General features: G+C 38.4%; 3 protein-coding genes across 9 annotated transcripts in view; 2 read left to right on the plus strand and 1 right to left on the minus strand.

Annotated features, from left to right (window-relative positions):
• The window catches only part of LOC124153980 (fasciclin-3), a 278922-nt gene that overhangs the window by 64203 nt on the left and 196271 nt on the right, over positions 1 to 18448 (minus strand). For 6 of the 7 annotated variants that reach the window (XM_046527437.1, XM_046527440.1, XM_046527439.1 and 3 more), the window contains exon 2: positions 345 to 668. In XM_046527437.1, the coding sequence (XP_046383393.1) occupies positions 345 to 668 (324 nt within the window). Of the gene's footprint in view, positions 1 to 344; positions 669 to 1095; positions 1336 to 18448 lie in introns of those variants that run through there. The other variant, XM_046527441.1, reaches the window with a different exon arrangement.
• LOC124153982 lies at positions 2166 to 4533 on the plus strand. The gene is made up of 2 exons (XM_046527443.1): positions 2166 to 2420; positions 2800 to 4533. The coding sequence occupies exon 2, from the start codon at positions 2910 to 2912 to the stop codon at positions 4194 to 4196; it is 1287 nt and encodes a 428-aa protein (XP_046383399.1). The 5' UTR covers positions 2166 to 2420; positions 2800 to 2909; the 3' UTR covers positions 4197 to 4533.
• On the plus strand, positions 12219 to 18272 carry LOC124153983 (protein ALP1-like). Its single transcript, XM_046527444.1, has 3 exons — positions 12219 to 12500; positions 17164 to 17513; positions 17617 to 18272. The coding sequence occupies exons 1-3, from the start codon at positions 12223 to 12225 to the stop codon at positions 18213 to 18215; spliced, it is 1227 nt and encodes a 408-aa protein (XP_046383400.1). The 5' UTR covers positions 12219 to 12222; the 3' UTR covers positions 18216 to 18272.

An 18448-nucleotide genomic window follows, 5' to 3' on the forward strand; every position in this document is an offset into this window, starting at 1 on the left:
AATGAGCACTCTTTACATACTCAAATGTAAAATAGGAGCATAATGGATATAAATGTGGGAAAGTTGGGGAATAAGCGAGAATTTACCATTACCCATGGACCACCACTGAAAAAAATGTCATATTTCACAATCCATGAATGACCTCCATGTAAAAATTAATTACCCAAATTCAAGGAAATGCCCTAGGATGAATGAAAGGATGATTTTTTTTAGATAAAGAAGGAATATGTACTTCACTAATGCTGATGTTGAAAGGGAACGAAGCATTTGGAAAGTCATGAAACATTATCAGAGATTGATGGTAACACATAGGTAACATTAGAAACAAACAATTTTCAACTTACGAGCAACTATGAGCGTCATTGTCCCTTTAGCCTCCTCGGTTTCATCCGTAACTCCCATTGTGCAGTTCAAGTGCCCGTTTTGTTTCGACCGGATGTTCTCCAGTCTAAGGCCACATTGCCCAGATTCAAAGCCATTTCCATAGTATGAGATTCCTCCTTTGGCAGGTTTGCCAGGCATGAGAGTAACGGCATTAGTTTCCCCGGGTATTTCAAACCGACAGAAATATATGGGTTTTCCAACTCGACAGAGTATGGTAATGTTGTTTCCTGGCAGGACTAGGGCATTCTTTGGGTCCACATCTGTAGTGATGGGCGAGGCAGGTACTGAAATAAAAAATAAACAAATATATAAGATAAATAAATCGATTATATCATGCTTTCAACAAAAATAATTATATTAACTGTTATGTAATTCAGTATTCACCATAAACAACATTTATGTTACGATCACATAACGGTAAAATTTTTGTCACTTGTAAATGCGTGAAGATAGGATGCAATTATTTGGTAAGTACTAAGGTTACAACCCTTATTAAAGAAAAACTTCTTTCGTCGTGGATATCTTACTTAATAGCACAATAGTTCATCAACAGACTGGATGGGTAACCTAAAAATACTCCCTTTGTCAACAAAGAGGGCGGAGTCACATTATCTTTGACGTCTCTTTCATTTAGGGAAATATCTACAGCATACAGAATGCGGGTTTGGGGAGAAGAACATTTCCAAAAGAAAAAATATATGAACCACGTACCAACATCTCCAAGATTCTATAAATCGTCGCGATGTAGGTTCGTAGTCATTGAGTTTTATGTTCGTAGTTCATAACAACAGATACTGCGCTGCCTCGTATGTAATGAGAACTCATTCGTGCAAGTCCGAATACAATTTACATTCACGATTAACACCGCTAGAAATTTCCGTCATTTTCAGTACAGAAGGCTGGTGGAATTAATCAAGCGAGCCAGCCAACTCATTGGTGCAAATTATTTCGAATTCTTTCATAAAACGAATCGTAATTTCAAATAACAAAACGACAATTGACGATCGCGCGGCGTCGTTAGGGAGCAACAAGGAGGTTGTAAATGAGAAAATATCTTGGTAAATATCTCAGAGTAAGGTAAATATCAACAACCTCCTTGTGGCAAGGTCGCTGCTAGGAATTAAGGTTTGGGGGGGGGGGGGGGGGGCAAAATACAAGGGAGTCCGAGGGGTAAGTGGGGGTGGCCCTCCCCCAGAAAATGTTTAGGATAAATGGTGAGTTTTACGGCTTTCTGAGGGATATTTCATAAATAATTTCACTATTCTACAAGAATTATTGATTCAATTTGGTAAAATGTATTAAAATTATGAAAAATGTCAGAGCTCTGTGAGGGGGGAGGGGGTAATACCCCAAACTCCCCCCTCGCTGCGCCACAGGCTTTGTGGACCAATAACTTACTTTTTTTTAGCATGTAAGCTGGGGGGAGGAGCTATATCCCGGGTAGTTTTTTATAAATATCCATTTTGTATAAATTTTGGAGACTAACATTTAATTTTTACTATTTTCAGCAGAAAAATTAAACAATTTGAGACATTTTAAGGATACAAAAACTATCAAACCATAAATTTTAAAAATTGGGGTAAGGTCCAAGTCCAAGTATATTTCTCGTTGTTGTTTTCCGCAGTTCCCAGCTTTGCAGCTGTCTCCTGGGAATTGGGGTAAGGGGGTTATGACTAATGACCCCTGAGACCATCGCAGAAGGCACTCATAGGGGTTCTATCTAGGAAGTGTTGTTGTGGTGCCGGAACGCCTTTCCGGCACAGGTTAAAAAAGACATAAGGTAAAACCACCAGTAGTTGACACTGCACTAGTAGTTGACACTTATAATAAAAAAATACAATAACAAGAGGAATAAAGGTGCCAGATGATTAATATTTTTCTGTCTGTGTAGTGTAGCTCTCTAGTGGTGTGTATGTGAACTACTGTACCGCCATCTTTAACAGCAGTCTAACCACAATCATCTGATGACAACAGCCCATGTTTTTCAATTGATTAATGTGATTTCGTTGTGGAGTTTGCTAAGAACAAGCTAAAAGGTAAGCATTGAAAATTTAAACACCGATTATAATTTTGATTAAGGAGATGTTTAATACTTTGTTTTAGACTCTAAAGTATACAAACAGTTTTCAAAATAACCTGTAAATTAAAAAAAAATGGCTGTTTGGCATCATGTCAACTACTGAAACTTTAGATGACATAGTATTGAGTGGTTGACACCGTGTGTCAACTACTCAGGAGTAATATAATTTAATAATTCTGCTTTATTTGAGTGTTATTTAACTGCTTACATTGTTGAACTGTGTATTATAACCTCTAAAACATTTTCAAAGTATTGTATCCAATAGTTGACAGGGGGTGTCAACTATTGGAGTTACAATGTGTCAACTTCTGAATTACTCCCTCTTTCATTTTCAGATGCCTCCAACAAAGGGAAATTTTAGAAATTATACTCAAGAGGTAATGGAAGCAGCTGTGGCATCATTCTCATTGCACTGTACCCAAATGCGACGCATCTCTTGCAACCGATGGATGTTTCGGTTTTCAGGACTCTTAAAGAGCACTGGAAGAAGAAAGTACATGAATGGAGGTTATCCAATTTGGAGGCTCCAGTCTTAAAGAAGAAAGAATTTCCAAAACTTTTGAAAGAAGTTATAGACAATGTGCTACAAGTGACTATCCTGGAAAATGGTTTTAGAAAATGTGGATTGTTTCCATGGAACCCAGAAGCTATCACTCTCCCATTAAACATTGAAGGTGATAATCAAGTCACAAAAGCCAAAGAACGTGGACAATTTTTAAAAGAAGGACTTCGATTTCTCAATGAGAGTATTCCAGAAAGCAAGCTCAAAATATTTTGTAACAGGGATACAAATAAAGAGTTGGAGGAAAAAGATATTTCACTCTTTGAACTGTGGCAGAAGACAAAATTAGAACTGGAAAGTAATTTGTTAAATGCATCTGGTGCTACTAATGAGCCAGACAACCTAAGCATTGTGGATGGGGACCTGTCATCTGCAACACTCACTCCTAGTGCTATCGATGAGTCCACTTATCATACCACTGATGATTACAATATGCCATCTGGAACGAACAACCTTACTTGTATCGATAAGCCTGCTAGAGATAGTATTAATCATACTGATCTTTGTCAAGCTGGAACTTCTAAAGTATCTGCAGAAATCCCCAGCCCATTCAAAAGACACTTTTTTTTCCAGAAAGACAAGAATGAACCAAAACAAAAACGATCAATGAAGGAGAAAATGCCTGCCATTGTCTCAGGACAGCTGTGTCAAGATTATTTTAGAAAGAAGTTGGCAAAAAAGGAAGAATTAGAAAAAAGAAAACTGGAACGTGCTGCCGAGAGACAAAGGAAAAAAGATGAAAAAGAAAGAGCGAAACAAGATAAAGTTCGGCAGCATAAGAAAAGGACTGCAAAGCGGGTGCTTCATTACAAAGACAGCTCTAACTCTGGCATAGAAGAGGTGCCATCAGACAGTGATTTTAAAGATGAGAGCGATGAGGAAAACATACATGAGAAAAACCTAAAGAAACCAGTAGAGAGGAAAGTAGGGGAGTATGTAGTTTTTTCTTATGAAGAAGAGTTATTTCCGGGGGTTATAACTGATGTTTGTGAAACAGCTGCTACTATTACAGCTATGAAAAAATCTGGGAGACTCTGGAAATGGCCAGAAAAAGAGGATAAATTGGACTACGAATGGGAAACTGTATTATACCACATTGACGAGCCTTTAAAAATGAGTACCACGAGAAATGTTTACTCAGTCCCGGAACTTGAATTTTTATGGGATTAACTTCTTGCATTCTGATAGCTTAGCACAATTTATATTCATTTTTTTTAACTTAATTAACTAGAGAATGAGCCTAAGTTATGTAATACGTTAACATTCAATTTTTGTATTTTTCTACAACTTTTATCATTCATTTCATCCCTGTATTCATACAAAGTAGGCAAAAATTCATTTATTAAACCTTTTCTCATTTAAAACATATGTAAACTACTAAAGAGTGTCAATAAATAAAGAGTGTATTGAAATAAAGAGTTTTATAAAGTATGTCAACTACTGAAAATAAAATGTGTCAACTACTAAATATTCTTGTTTTCGCTTGGTGTCAACTACTAGACCTGTGCCCGTTAACAAAAAAAAAAAATAATAATAAATCACATTCATTTTATTAATGTTATTCTTGTGACAGTACGATAGAGGAATACTTTGTACAGCTATCAGTAACTTTAAGTTTCCCCTACAGTGAATTCGGTTTAAGTAATGTTAACAAACAGACATATAAATCCTTAAGGTGTCAACTACTGGTGGTTTTACCTTAATAGTAAAGTAACGCTTTTATCAATTTTGGCGCCTCAAAATTTATAATATTAACATTCGTAACCAAAACAATTTTTTTCGATTTTTTCATTCTATTTTCTGAAATTACTGAAACACAATGAGTAATATTTCACTTGTAAAACAATTGAAGGAAATTGCGTTCCGCCACTGATAATTTTTGCCCTGACACCACTGTATGGAGGCATTATAGTTGTTAGAGGGATGGCCTAGATACATATCCAGGAAAATTTTCGAATGGAAATAGGTTATGCGGGAAGTGGAAAAAACCGAAGCTTGCAAACCAGCGGATAGAGATTTTACGGAGGAAGATAACGAACTCCCTCTTTCGCGCCACTTCGGTGAACTTGTGGTATCTGCAAGAGCCATGGCACCTTTAGGGTAGGTAGACTGCAGCGCATAAACCCCCAGAAATCTTGCTCGCTTAAAAAGGGTACTTTGGCTGCATATCCTATCACTAAACAATAATTAAAATCCATTGCGCCTACGTAATTGAGAAATCTCATTTTGATTATTAATTTCAAATAAGGTAAATAAAAAAACAAAACTTGACCTTACATCTTCATGCTCTTCTAAGTTGGGCATTTTTCAATTAAAGACACCTCATTTATTAAATACCGATTAACAAATTCTCGCGAACATATTTAATGCTTTTAAACCTCATCATTTAAGATAAGAAATTGGTTCGCTAAGTAAAAGGGAGCATACATACAAATACTTATCTGACAATAGGTTTTTTCACTGAAGAAAAACAGTGTTTACATAAAATAAGCAGCCATGTGCACCATATAGTATCCAAAATATATGATCAGACCTCCTATCAATAACGGTCTCGAGGTCGTAAGCATCTCCTCCGATCCGCTCAAGTGCTCCGTCAGCAAAACTGAATCTCTGAGAGGTAGACAAGGAGAGCTGTGGGTAAGGGTGAGGGAATATCCATATTCATGACGTGCTTCACCGACCCAGGATAAGTGCATGCTTACGCATAAAAAGGAAACTAATCTTGTCCCAAGTTTTCTCTATCACTCAGAAAAATAATGAAATCGAATACTCGACAAGGAAACTCGCGAGGGAGCACAGGAAGTATTTTTCCCTTTATGACTAGATTTATAGCAATATTCTGTTTATTTTATCTGTTTATTTATGAATGAGACATTTAATAATCATTCCGGCCATCTCCACTCCCATCGATTTTATCATACCCTCCCCGCTCAGTACTCGCTCTATCCAAAAACTCTTATCTAAATTATTTCTCTCTTCGCCTAGCGTGTCCAGGCCTTCGTCAGTCCTGCTCTTATCCGTCCAATACGCCTTCTCCATTTTCCTCCACACCCAGATTTCGAACGCTTCTAGTATCTCCTCGTCTTTCTTCCTCAACGTCCAGGTTACCGCACCGCAAGGCGTCTCATACCAAATCAGACTCTCCATTGGTCATTTATTGAAATGCTTACATGATGATCCTCTCATCAATCCCTTCTTATAGGTAACCGCCTCCTTTTCTAACGCAATTCTCTTCCTTTTTTATTCACTGCTATAGTGTGAGTAGGCAAAATACCTGATGACGAATGATAGAGCAACTTCGATAAATGATAGATCACCTAGGATAATTACCTTCAATAAGTTACTTGGTCAGGGGCAGATAAAAATAAGATATTAAATGAATAGCCGTGAATGGAAAAGCATTATAATCCCATAAACTCCGGTCTTTATTTCTTATTTTCATGCGCCAACAAGGTTGTACACAGCAATTTTGATTTCACATTTCATTTGAAGATAACTGTAATAAGCATGAATCTAATGACTAGCCATTGAATAACAATGACAAAGGGTTCATAGGGTTTTATGTGTAGCTGAACACTTCTATACTAGTCCGTACTGAATCCTAATACTCATTATCTATCCACGAAGGTGGTGGATACATATGGAGGGTGCGCGCCCCCCCTTGCGTGGCCGCTCGTATTGCCGAACATTACCTACAGAACCAAAATTATAACTTTTTTTACATTATGAGATGGCAATGCCTTATACATGTGTACTATCAGTTTCATAGGCGGGCACAGGGGCACGTGCCCTCCCCCCCCCCAGACGCTTGAAAAATAGACAAGATTTTTAAAACAGTTATCATTACGTTGGTTTTATTTTGTGTAATACGGAGCCTTAATCATTTAATTTCATATTAATAACTTTCGTGTCAAAATAAAGCGAATATTTTCCACAGTAATGGTTGTATTTTGTTTTTAACCTCAAATATGAGAAGACCTATCAAACCCTTGTGCTCCACAGAAAAAAATCCTGGATCCGCCCCTGATCAATTCGAATATAACTTCCTTAAACTTTGCACGTGACTCGATTGTTTTTAGTACGATAAAAGTAAAGGTAGCTCCAATTATCTTTTGCCTCCCCCCTTGGCTTTTTTCTGTATCCGCCACAGCGTAGGTATGACAGATTCCCATCGGCAAATAGTAAAGAATGAAGGTGCATAAACGAAAACTTCAGAAGTTTTGGTAATAGAACCATATCCTTACATTACCACGATATCACGCAGAATATAGATATTTTAAACACCTTCACTTGCTCAGTCAATCCTCGAAACGATGGCACCGTAACACTTCTCCGAACATTCGCATGGTTGAATATCGTTAACCTCAATGTAGAGATGTAACCCTCAAAACCATCTCGAACCAAAAACCCAATTAATTCCTCTCAGGCGGGGAAATCTTCAGTCGGCGGAGAGCGGTACCAATTGGAGGACGTAACGAAGCAACGACATTCCATCACTTCTGTCGCGTTATTAAAGCGACATCAACTCCGTCCCACTAATCCTTTCGCGAGGATTATACCGAGGGGACGATATAAATAAATCCCTTGGCGCGAGATGGAGAATCCCCCCTCATCCCCGCCAATTAAAAGTTCAAGTGCTTTCCGGCGAAGGAGAGACGGCTTAAAATCTCCAGGGAACACAACCAAGGACTCTCCCATCCCTCGCCTCTCTCCCAGAGGAGAGAAGGCTGCTGAGCACATCCGTAATTTCACTCTCGAAAACCTCGGGCTTTCCGGGGAAATAAAAAGGAGCGAGTGTGCTTCTAAGGCCGCGCCAGTGGTGACTGACTATATATCCCCATTCACCGCAGCGAGAGGCGGCAGCTTCGATCCTTCCATTGTCCTCCTGCGAGGGAGAGAGAACTGCTTTCGAAATCTCGTCCCTTTCCCTCAGGATATAGCAAGTCGTCTTCAGAAAGGAATCTTTCCCGGTCCATCGGCGAAATGAAGAAATGATAATGAAAAATCTACCAAGATGACGACGCCAAGGCATTGGACAAATTTTGAATCTAAATTTATAAATATTGGACTACCAACGAAGGATACTTCGTTAAGGAAGCGCCCATTCCATCCTATTTAGGAGTGAATTCTGTTGCCGCTTCGATCGCTTTCGACCGTTTTCAAAAATTCTCTCAGCGCGGCGATGGGTGGAGAGCGATCCAATATTTTTCAGCATAGTATTTGAAATTATGTGGAAAAGCGTTGAAAATTTCATCAGTTTCATAAGTAAACAATCCTAAAATTGGTTTGACGCAGCTCTCCATTCCTCTCCCCTATCCGCTAGCCTTTTCATGACGATATATTTCTCCTCTTTTACATCATTTACAACCTAACAAATGTAACTCATTCGGGGACGTCCCTTGCCCTCCTGCCCTTCCACTTGCACTTCTACAATTGTTTTCATCATGCCTTATAATGTGGTCAACTAAGTTCTTCCGCCTTCTCCTTAATGTTTTCAGTCTTTCTCTTTTCTCCGACGCTTCCCATCACTTCTTACTCGGTCGATCCATTTTATCTTCATCATTCTTCGGTAGCAGCACATTTCGAATGCTTTCTCTCTGCTGCTGTCAACGTCCAATCCGCGCTTCCATAGATGCTCCATAGATGCTCCATAGATGCTCCATATGACCTGATGATTTTTTTCCTTACATCTATACTCTTATTGCCAGTTGTAAGAAGATTTTTCTTTTGGCAGAAAAGCCCTCTTCGCCGGCGCTTTTCTACTGACTATGATTGCAAAGTTATAAAATTTGATAGATCGCATCATAGAAAATATAAAAAAAATGTTAACAGCCCTGATATAAGGTAACTTATCCGTGAAATTCGGATCGCTTTGCCCTTAGGCGACATGAATGGCGACTTTTGTAAACCCATTTCAATGTCCAATGGGTGACAACATTTATAGTGAATACCTTGAGGATCCTCTTTTGTAATTTTCGCGCGACCGACAAACAAAATATGAGGCGCACAGCAGTAGCATAAGTGCATAGCAGTGACGCTAATATTGATAACATCTTTAGGGGCAAGATAGTTATGGTTAGATTGAGAAATTCTCGATAAGGACATCACAGGAGGCCACATATATCCATGCTGGAAAAAAATATTGAGCAGTCCGCGAGTATATTGGGGAAAAACTTGAACGCACTCTGAATTATTAAAAAATCCAAAAAACAAAATCCAAAGCGTACAGGAAAAATATGTCGAACTTAAATCTGCAATACATTAATAAGTGAAGAGGAAATTGAAGAAATAATCACGAAAAATTTCCGGAGAAATGGACACTTGACGATACTCTGTCTCTGACATATATGCACTAGCGTATGGATAAGCATACAAAGGGTTGTAATCAATATGGCAAACAGAAAAATACTCAAGTTTTAATCTAAACAAATTACATCATCGAGATAAGTGCAGTTTTCCGAATACTCAAGCAACGTTCTTCTGTAGCGAGTAACGACAGTTTCGAAAGCCATCCCGCTTCCGTCTTCTTTCGTCTAAGGCGGCGAAATAACGAGCCTCTCACCTTCGACACGAAGACGAAAGCAGGATGGTTTCGAAACTTTCGTCACTCGCTACAGAAGAACACGGCTGGAGTACCCGGAAAACTGCACTCACCACGAACATCGCCTCGGGAACCTTCGCACGAATTTCAAATTACATTATCATTTGACACAAATTAGATGACTTGTATCGTAGCTTACTAACTTATGTATACCTTCATGAACGTTTCTGAATTTCATTATTATTTCTACCAGCATGTTTTGTGTGTTCGAGCTTTATTGGCAGAAAATCTTAATGAGTAGTTGGCAAGTTTTGCCTTTGAATTTGTTTGTATGCGTGACGTTTTTTTTACCGTGTGCTATGCACGTGGGAATCCTGTTGCATGATAGCGATTGATCATCCCCTGCCAAACACCCTAGAGGTGGCTCGCAGGGTATTATTTAGATGTAGATTTTGAATTAAAAAGCTTTCCAGTAAACTAAATGAGGGGCTTTTAGATCAAAATATATATTAATTTATTGTGGCGATGGATTTACACAAAATAACGAAATGGAGTGAAAATTCTATTACATTAACGAGACAAAAAAATAGACAAACTGACACATACATGACTCCCGGGAAACAACTTGAGGCTGATAAGTAGATACACGTACGGTTTTATTTTAGGTAGCTTATAGGACGTACCTACAAAATCGTCCTAAGTGTAACTTTTTGGGAGCCCGAGATATTCATGGTCGTAAAAATTACTTAGCCTAAATTTCAAAAAATATTCGCGTGATATAAATAGTTCAAAAGAGGGAGATGGTTGGTTACGACGATAGCGTTCGTAATAATGCTGTTTGTCTCATTAGCTAAAATACTCACGGAGAAGGAGATTATGGGGTTTATCAATAAAATCTATTCATCGGTATTTCATTGGCAAACCGTTTCCATTTTCCAAATGATGTAAATACTGTAGTTGGAAATTCAGTGTCGGCCTCAGCCAAGGGTTCTACATAAAGGGGGGCCCAGTACATCCGGTAGAAGATTGATTTACGCTTCCACTAAGGGCACATTGGAATCGGTTTTCGAAAATGCCCGTGGCGTGGCGATGAGTGCAAGAGCGATCCATTTATTCTCACTATTTGTAGTCGCGAGAGCAAGAATTGAAAATTTATGAAACTGACGTACCATATCATCACAATTGAGGAGATGAGAAGCCAAGGGGTACAAGTGATTTTTTTCTAAATATGGATATGTACAGAAATTAGGTAAAGAAAACAAACGAGATCAACTAGATGTTTAGTAGCGCAATAGATTTTCTACTCGATGTCAGCAAAGAACAGAGACTCGTTCGTATATCTTGGCCACCCTTTTTGCATATTTCTTCTATTAATTTCTGTACCGAGCTCTGTATATAAAAAATCACTTGAATCTCTTGACTGCTCACCCCTTCAATTATTTAATACGATTAACAACCCTAAGTATAGCTTAATTCCCTATTAAATTCGGATCGCTCCGCGGTCAACGACGTGTGTGGCGATTCTTGAAAACCCATTTAAATGCGCAGGGGCAAAATTAATGGAGGCCGACTGGAGGCCGAGAATCCTAAATCATACCCAAGAGTACTACGCAGAGGAAATCCCAATCCGTCCCGTAGAAGCTCGATTTATGTTGTCGCATAGGGCGCATTATAATAGTTTTTTTTTAATAATCGCTGCGAAGCGATGAGGTAAGAGAGATAGACTTATTTTGAATATTTATTATGTGATACTAAATAATTTAATTTCAATTTATTTGTAACCGTGAGGAATAGCGCTGAAAAACTTGTGCATTTCATAGATTGTAACATCTCGAATATAAGTTTCCATAAACATCCCCAAATAATTGCTTATTTTTGCGTGGAATACAGATGGCTCTGCCCGTCAGCGCCGCGAGTGGCGACTTTTGAAAGCTTATTTAAGAGCGCAGCTGGTGACGAGGTGGCAGTTTTGGGGGGTAAACCCCCCCCCCCCCAGAGCTCAGAGAAAATTTTAAATTTAATCCATTTTACTTATTTTGATCAGCATTACATATAGAATAGTGTTAGGATTAATCAAATATCCCTCAGACAGCCGTAAAACTCGCCATTATGAACCATTATTCATAAAAAAATTCTGGAGGAGGGCCCCCACAACTCCTGCTTACCCCTGTGGGTATGCAATACCCCGTAAGTATTAGTTGCGCCTAAAACCCCCCATAGCCTTAATTCTTAGCTGCGCCCCTGTTGGTGACAACAAATTCAGCGGCCGAATGCAGAATTCTCTGCTATGACGAAGCATTCCCTGCTGTTCTCCCGGCGTACCACGTCTTGGAGGAGACGTTTATTTTAAAATTCGTCGCCTCAGCTTTCGGTTTCCGCACTGTCACCTGGAGGGTCACCTTTCACATATTCATTCCGAGAGTAAAGGCTGGGACACAATCAACGCTAACGTGAAACGGTTACGGGAACCGGGAGAACGTGAGACGGGGAACGCCACTGAGCGGTCACAATTGACGTTCCCGTGGCCGGAAAGAAAATTGACTAACGCCCGCGCAGTGGTTTTGTTTGTGGTCTTCAGTCTTTTCGTTTGTGTGTAGGAAGAGTTTTTGAAGAATGTTCGAAATTGACGAGGATACGGCCATATACCTTGGTATCATGTTAATGACATCAGGGTACATGCTGTACAAAAGAAGAAAACGGTGGTACAACAGGAGGTGGTGGGTTAGGCCGATTAATCAAGATCGGGAGCAACGAGGGGCATATTCCAACATTTTCGCGGCTATGCGGACCATGGACGAGGAGGAGTTTTTTAAATACACAAGGATGAGTCGAAGGCAATTCGACACATTAGTGAAACTCTTGACTCCGTTGCTCAAGAAAAGAAGCCAGAGGAAAGCTCTTTCCGTTGGTCAGAGACTGGCGATGACTCTTAAGTAAGTATTTGCGTTATTACGTGGCAGTCTTCTCGTACCTATAATTGTGATGTTTATATTTGTTGGATATATGTGTGGTACATCTATATTGCGCAAAACTGCTGATGCGCATGCGCACGTTGGTGAGCGCACGTTGGTTACGCACGTTAGTTGGCGAGAGAGCCAGTCTCGGTCAGTCTCTCGCAGTCGCTCTGTATGTGTTGGTATGTGAGCCTGGTGTGTTACCATGGGCCCAGGGGGCCATGGTGTGTAGCAAGGGAATGTATTTTCTTTGTTGGCAATAAAGCCCAATTACTTAATCAATTAAGTTTTACTCAAATCTGTTAACCCGAGAAACCTGAACATGGTAGCAGAAGTCCGTGGTTCACGTGGTGGTTTCTTGGTTATTGTACGAGTGACGGTAAAATGGCGAAGTACAGTGATTTGGTTATACCGGTGTTTGACGGAGAAGAATACGGTATGTGGAAGAAACGTGTGACATTATTTTTGAAACTTAAAAAGTGTGACAATGTCATAATGAGAGGAAAAGTTTCATCGGACAAAGAGGATTGGGATGAAAATGATTTAAAGGCAATGAACTATATATACGGCGCTATTTCAAATAAGCAATTGGAATTTGTATGTGATAAAACGACGGCGTACGATATAATTAAGAAGTTCGATAGTTTATATCTGAAAGAGTCAACAGCACTGCAGATTGTGTGTAGAAATAAATTGGAAAGACTGAGACTTAGAGATTACAGTGACTCGGCGAAATTTTTCAGTGACTTTGAAAAATTGGTAAATGAGTTGAAAACCGCTGGCGCGAGTGTTTCAGAGAAGGAAAAATTAAATTATATGTTGAACACGTTGCCTGACTCGTACAGTTACATTGGTGATTTAATTGACACGTTAAAAGAAGAGGATCAAACAGCTGACTATGTGAGGAATAAAATTCAAATGGCCGAGTTGAAAAATCAAAGATGCGAGACTTCGGCTAGGAAAAGCAACGCATTCGCGGCGGATAGAAATAGGCAAGAGCGAACATGCTTCCAATGTGGTGAAGTGGGACATATACGAAGAGATTGCAGAAGTAGTGGACAAATGACAAGTAGCAGAGGCACATGGCGTTCATCACGATGCAGACAAGGATCCGGAAGAAGAGGCTTCGTAAGGGGGCGTGGCAGCTTTCATCGCGGGCAGCGCGGAGTATGGCACGGAGCATGCGCAGACCAAGGACAGAAGAATGAAGAATACAGCGCATGGCTTACAACGGTTGCTCATCGTGCGGTGCATAACACTGAGATAAGTAATGTAGATCGTAATGAAATAAAGTGGCTTCTTGATAGTGGCTGTACAGACCACATCATTAATGATGATAGATATTTTGATAAATGCATTGTTCTGAAGCAACCCATAAATGTTCATTTGGGTAATAATGAAATTCTAAAAGCCACAAAAATCGGAAATGTGTTAAGTTATTTTGATGCATTTGGCAAGAAGAATTTAGTTAATATGAAGAATGTATTGTATGTTAAAGATATGCAATCAAACCTGATTAGCTACAGCAAAATAACTGTGGGTAATACAATTGTTTCTAAAGGCAAAATGACCAAAATTATTGATTTTAAAGGTAATGTTACAGCAGTAGCTTTGGAAGTGAATGGTTTATACATTATGAAAAGCAAAGTAAAATCAGGAACTTTGGTAAATGTTGCAAATAAAAGTGTTGATTCTATGACTCTAAAGGAAAAATGGCATCGTTTATTGGGACATGTAAATTTTAAATATTTAAATACTTTGGTGAAAAATCAGTTGCTGGACGGTATTCCGAGTGAACTTGAATCAGATTTTTTGAAATGTAAATTATGTATTGAAAACAAAATGAGTAATGTTCCATTTAAGAATAATAGGAACAGAGCAAAAGATATTTTAGAAATTGTTCATACTGATGTTTGTGGACCTTTCCAAACCACAGGTCTTAAAGGTGAAAAATATTTTGTTTCTTTCATTGATGATTATAGTAAGATTGCTAAAGTTTATACGATGAAATCTAAAACTGAAGTGTTTGATTGTCTTGTTGAATTTGTGAATGAATGTGAAAATCTTACAGGTAAAAGGGTAAAATTTTTGAGATGTGATAATGGGAAGGAGTATTTGAATGGTGACATTTATAATTTTACCAGAGAGAGAGGTATTGTAATTAACAATTGTCCATCATATGTACATGAACTGAATGGAACAGCGGAACGGTTTAACAGGACCATAATGAATATGGCACGTTGTTTGTTAGCAGAAGCAAATGTGCACAAAAGGTATTGGCCAGAAATTATATTTACTGCAACGTATTTGAAAAATCGTACATTAGCCAATACTATTGAAAGAAAAACTCCCTATGAGATATTTTTCGGTAAGAAACCAGATGTTTCCAATTTACGTTTGTACGGAAGTACTGTTTTTGTTAGAGTTCCAGAACAGAAAAGATCTTCAAAATGGGATAAAAAGGCAGATATGGGTATTTTAATTGGTTATAGTAATGTTGGATACAGGGTACTAATAAATGGTACAGTCATAGTAGCACGGCATGTAGATATTGTAGAAGAAAATGTTGTATGTATTGGATTAAATGAGAATGAATCTGATCATGAGGACAATGAAAACAGTGATTTGAAAGATGAAAGTAACGATAGTTCTGAAAATGAATCATTAGAGTCAGACACTAAGAGGGAAGCTGAAATTCGTAGATCTCAACGAGACAGGAATCCTCCTAAGAAACTTGATGATTATTATGTGTACAATAGCGGTATATTTGTAAATATGTGCAGAACGGATGTACCAAATACATTTGAGGAGGCGATTGAGTCCAACGAGAGTAAATTATGGAAAAAGGCAATGAATAAAGAGATTGATTGTTTAATTAAAAATAACACTTGGAAATTGGTCAAAAATATTAAAAATAAAGTCTTAGATGTTAAATGGGTGTATACAAAAAAAACTGATGGTACTTATAAGGCCAGATTAGTTGTGAGAGGTTTCCAGCAAACCGATGAAATTGATGATATTTATTCTCCCGTAGCAAGAATGCAGACATTAAAAATTCTTTTGTCATATTGTTGTCAGATGGGTTTAGAAGTTGACCAAATGGATGTGGAAACTGCTTTTTTAAATGGCAAGGTCACTTCTGAAGTTTATGTTAAACAACCAAAAGGCTATGAAGATGGTACAAAAAGAGTATGTAAATTGTTCAAAGCTTTATATGGTTTAAGAGAAAGTCCAAGAGCTTGGTATGAATGCCTTGATGAATTTTTGGCAAATTTAGGTTTTAAAAGAAGTGATATTGATTCCTGCTTATATTCTCTTAGAAATGGAAAAGATTCTATTTATTTATTAATTTTTGTTGATGATTTATTAATTTGTGGTGCAAATAAGAAAGAAATACAGAAAGTTAAAGTCTTACTATCTGAAAAATTTAAAATGAAAGATCTTGGGAAAGTTAAAGAGTATCTTGGGATTACCATTGAATATGAGTCCCACAAGCATGAATTGAAATTAAATCAAACCAAGTATATTGAATCATTGGTTAAGAAATATAATTTAGAAAATAGTAAATTGTACAATACACCAATGGAAGTAAACTTAAAAATTGAGAAGGCGGATATCTGTGACAAAAACATTAAATTCAGAAATTTAATTGGTGCCTTATTATATATAAGTTCAGCTACAAGGCCTGACATAAGTTTCAGCGTTAATTACTTAAGTAGATATCAAAATTGTTATAATGAAACGCATTTTAAGTATGCTTTAAGAATTTTGAAATATTTAATTTTAACAAAGGATTTGAAATTATGTTACAAAATGAATGATTGTGTAAATATTATTGATTGTTATGTTGATGCTGATTGGGCAGGTGATTATTTGGATAGGAAATCCACAACAGGTTATGTTATAAGATTATTTGGGAATGTTGTATATTGGAAATCGAAAAAGCAAAAGTCTGTGACGAAAGCTTCAACTTTTGCAGAGTATGTAGCTTTGTCAGAAGCAGTGAGTGAATTAAAATTTATAAAAGAGTTATTGAGTACATTTGATGTACAATTAATAAAGCCAATGAAGGTTTATGAAGATAATTCAGGTGCAATTGATATTGCAAAGCATGGTAATTTTACTAAAAATTCAAAGCATATTGAGGTACACTACCATTATGTGCATGAATGTGTTAGGGAAGGTATGATTGATATTGTCAAGGTAAATTCAGAGGATAATGTTGCTGATGTATTTACTAAGTCCTTGTGTCGTCAAAAGTTTGAAAGTTTTCGAAATGTGTTGGGTTTGAATTAGTGTAAGTGCAATATAGATGTAAGGAGGTGTGTTGGATATATGTGTGGTACATCTATATTGCGCAAAACTGCTGATGCGCATGCGCACGTTGGTGAGCGCACGTTGGTTACGCACGTTAGTTGGCGAGAGAGCCAGTCTCGGTCAGTCTCTCGCAGTCGCTCTGTATGTGTTGGTATGTGAGCCTGGTGTGTTACCATGGGCCCAGGGGGCCATGGTGTGTAGCAAGGGAATGTATTTTCTTTGTTGGCAATAAAGCCCAATTACTTAATCAATTAAGTTTTACTCAAATCTGTTAACCCGAGAAACCTGAACAATATTTATACCGTGTTAATTTTAACATTGACAGATACTTGGCACATGGAGGTAGCACAAGTGCACTGGGGTGGGAGTACTACGTGGCTAAGTCGACTGCACAAAAGGTGCTGAAGGAGACATGCCAAGCCATTTGGAGAGCTCTCTCTCCAAAGTATTTGAAGAGACCTCAGGAGGAAGACTGGCGACGCATTGCAGACGGCTTTCATTCAAAATGGAACCTCCCCAATTGCGTTGGTGCTATTGACGGCAAGCATATTGCCATACAGGCACCCAGCAATGCTGGAAGTTTATTTTTTAATTATAAAAAAACGCATAGCATAGTGTTGATGGCTGCCTGTGATGCTGAATACAACTTCACGCTCATTGATATTGGAGCATATGGTTAGTAATTTCTCAGATCGAACCAAATGTTATAAAGATGACCCTGTTGCCGTATCATCAACATTCACCCGCAGTGGTATTGAAATATATTTGTTAATTTCAGGTTCCCAAAGTGATGGAGGAATATTTTCAAGGGTTATCGGTAGAGCTGTGGAAACAGGTGACATTGTTTTCCCTCCTCCTGAGGTAATTCCAGGTATGGCCCAGGAGATGCCATATTACCTTGTGGGAGATGCTGCCTTTCCTCAACGGAAGTGGTTGATGAGGCCATATCCTGGAAGGAGCCTGAGCCTGCAAAAATCAATTTTCAACTACAGGCTCTCTCGGGGCAGGAGAACGATAGAAAATGCCTTTGGCATTTTAGCTTCGAGGTGGAGAATTCTTAGAAGTGTTATGGTTGCACAGCCTGACACTGTGGAGGCATATGTGTCAGCTTGTGTGTGCCTTCATAACTTTATCAAAAGTGAAACTTGTGGCTCAAGATTTTATTGTCCCCCAAATTATGTTGATTCCGAAAATAATGGTGTGGTGAATGAGGGAAACTGGCGACTGGAGATGGCAGCATTGAGAGGTGTTGGGAGATTAGGGGCCAATATAGCCACCAGGGTGGCATATGAACTCAGGGACATGCTGGCTAATTATTTCATTACAAGGGAGGGAGAGGTACCTTGGCAATATCACAAGGTAACCAGCATAAACTGATATAGTAGAAAATGTTATGTATCCACATATCCCACATCATACTTACTTTCTATTTTATTCTGCCTCAAAATAGGCAGCATAGTCAAAGAAATGTAGGGTAGAGTGGGCCACAATGAGATTTTTCAAGTTTACCAATGCTTTTCGTTTTATGTTCTAGATTTAGGGTAGCAGAGGAAGGTACATTGTATCAACTGGAAAATAATAATGTGAATGTTGTCTCATTGTAGCCCACT

This window comes from Ischnura elegans, chromosome 2 (genome assembly GCF_921293095.1).
Source record: "Ischnura elegans chromosome 2, ioIscEleg1.1, whole genome shotgun sequence".
Lineage (NCBI taxonomy): Eukaryota > Metazoa > Arthropoda > Insecta > Odonata > Coenagrionidae > Ischnura > Ischnura elegans.

Coding starts and splice junctions, on each gene's coding strand:
- LOC124153982 (XM_046527443.1), top strand. CDS start 2,910: ATGGATGTTTCGGTTTTCAGGACTCTTAAAGAGCACTGGAAGAAGAAA.
- LOC124153983 (XM_046527444.1), top strand. CDS start 12,223: ATGTTAATGACATCAGGGTACATGCTGTACAAAAGAAGAAAACGGTGG. Junction 12,501..17,163: donor AGACTGGCGATGACTCTTAA/GTAAGTATTTGC, acceptor TAACATTGACAG/ATACTTGGCACATGGAGGTA. Junction 17,514..17,616: donor CATTGATATTGGAGCATATG/GTTAGTAATTTC, acceptor TGTTAATTTCAG/GTTCCCAAAGTGATGGAGGA.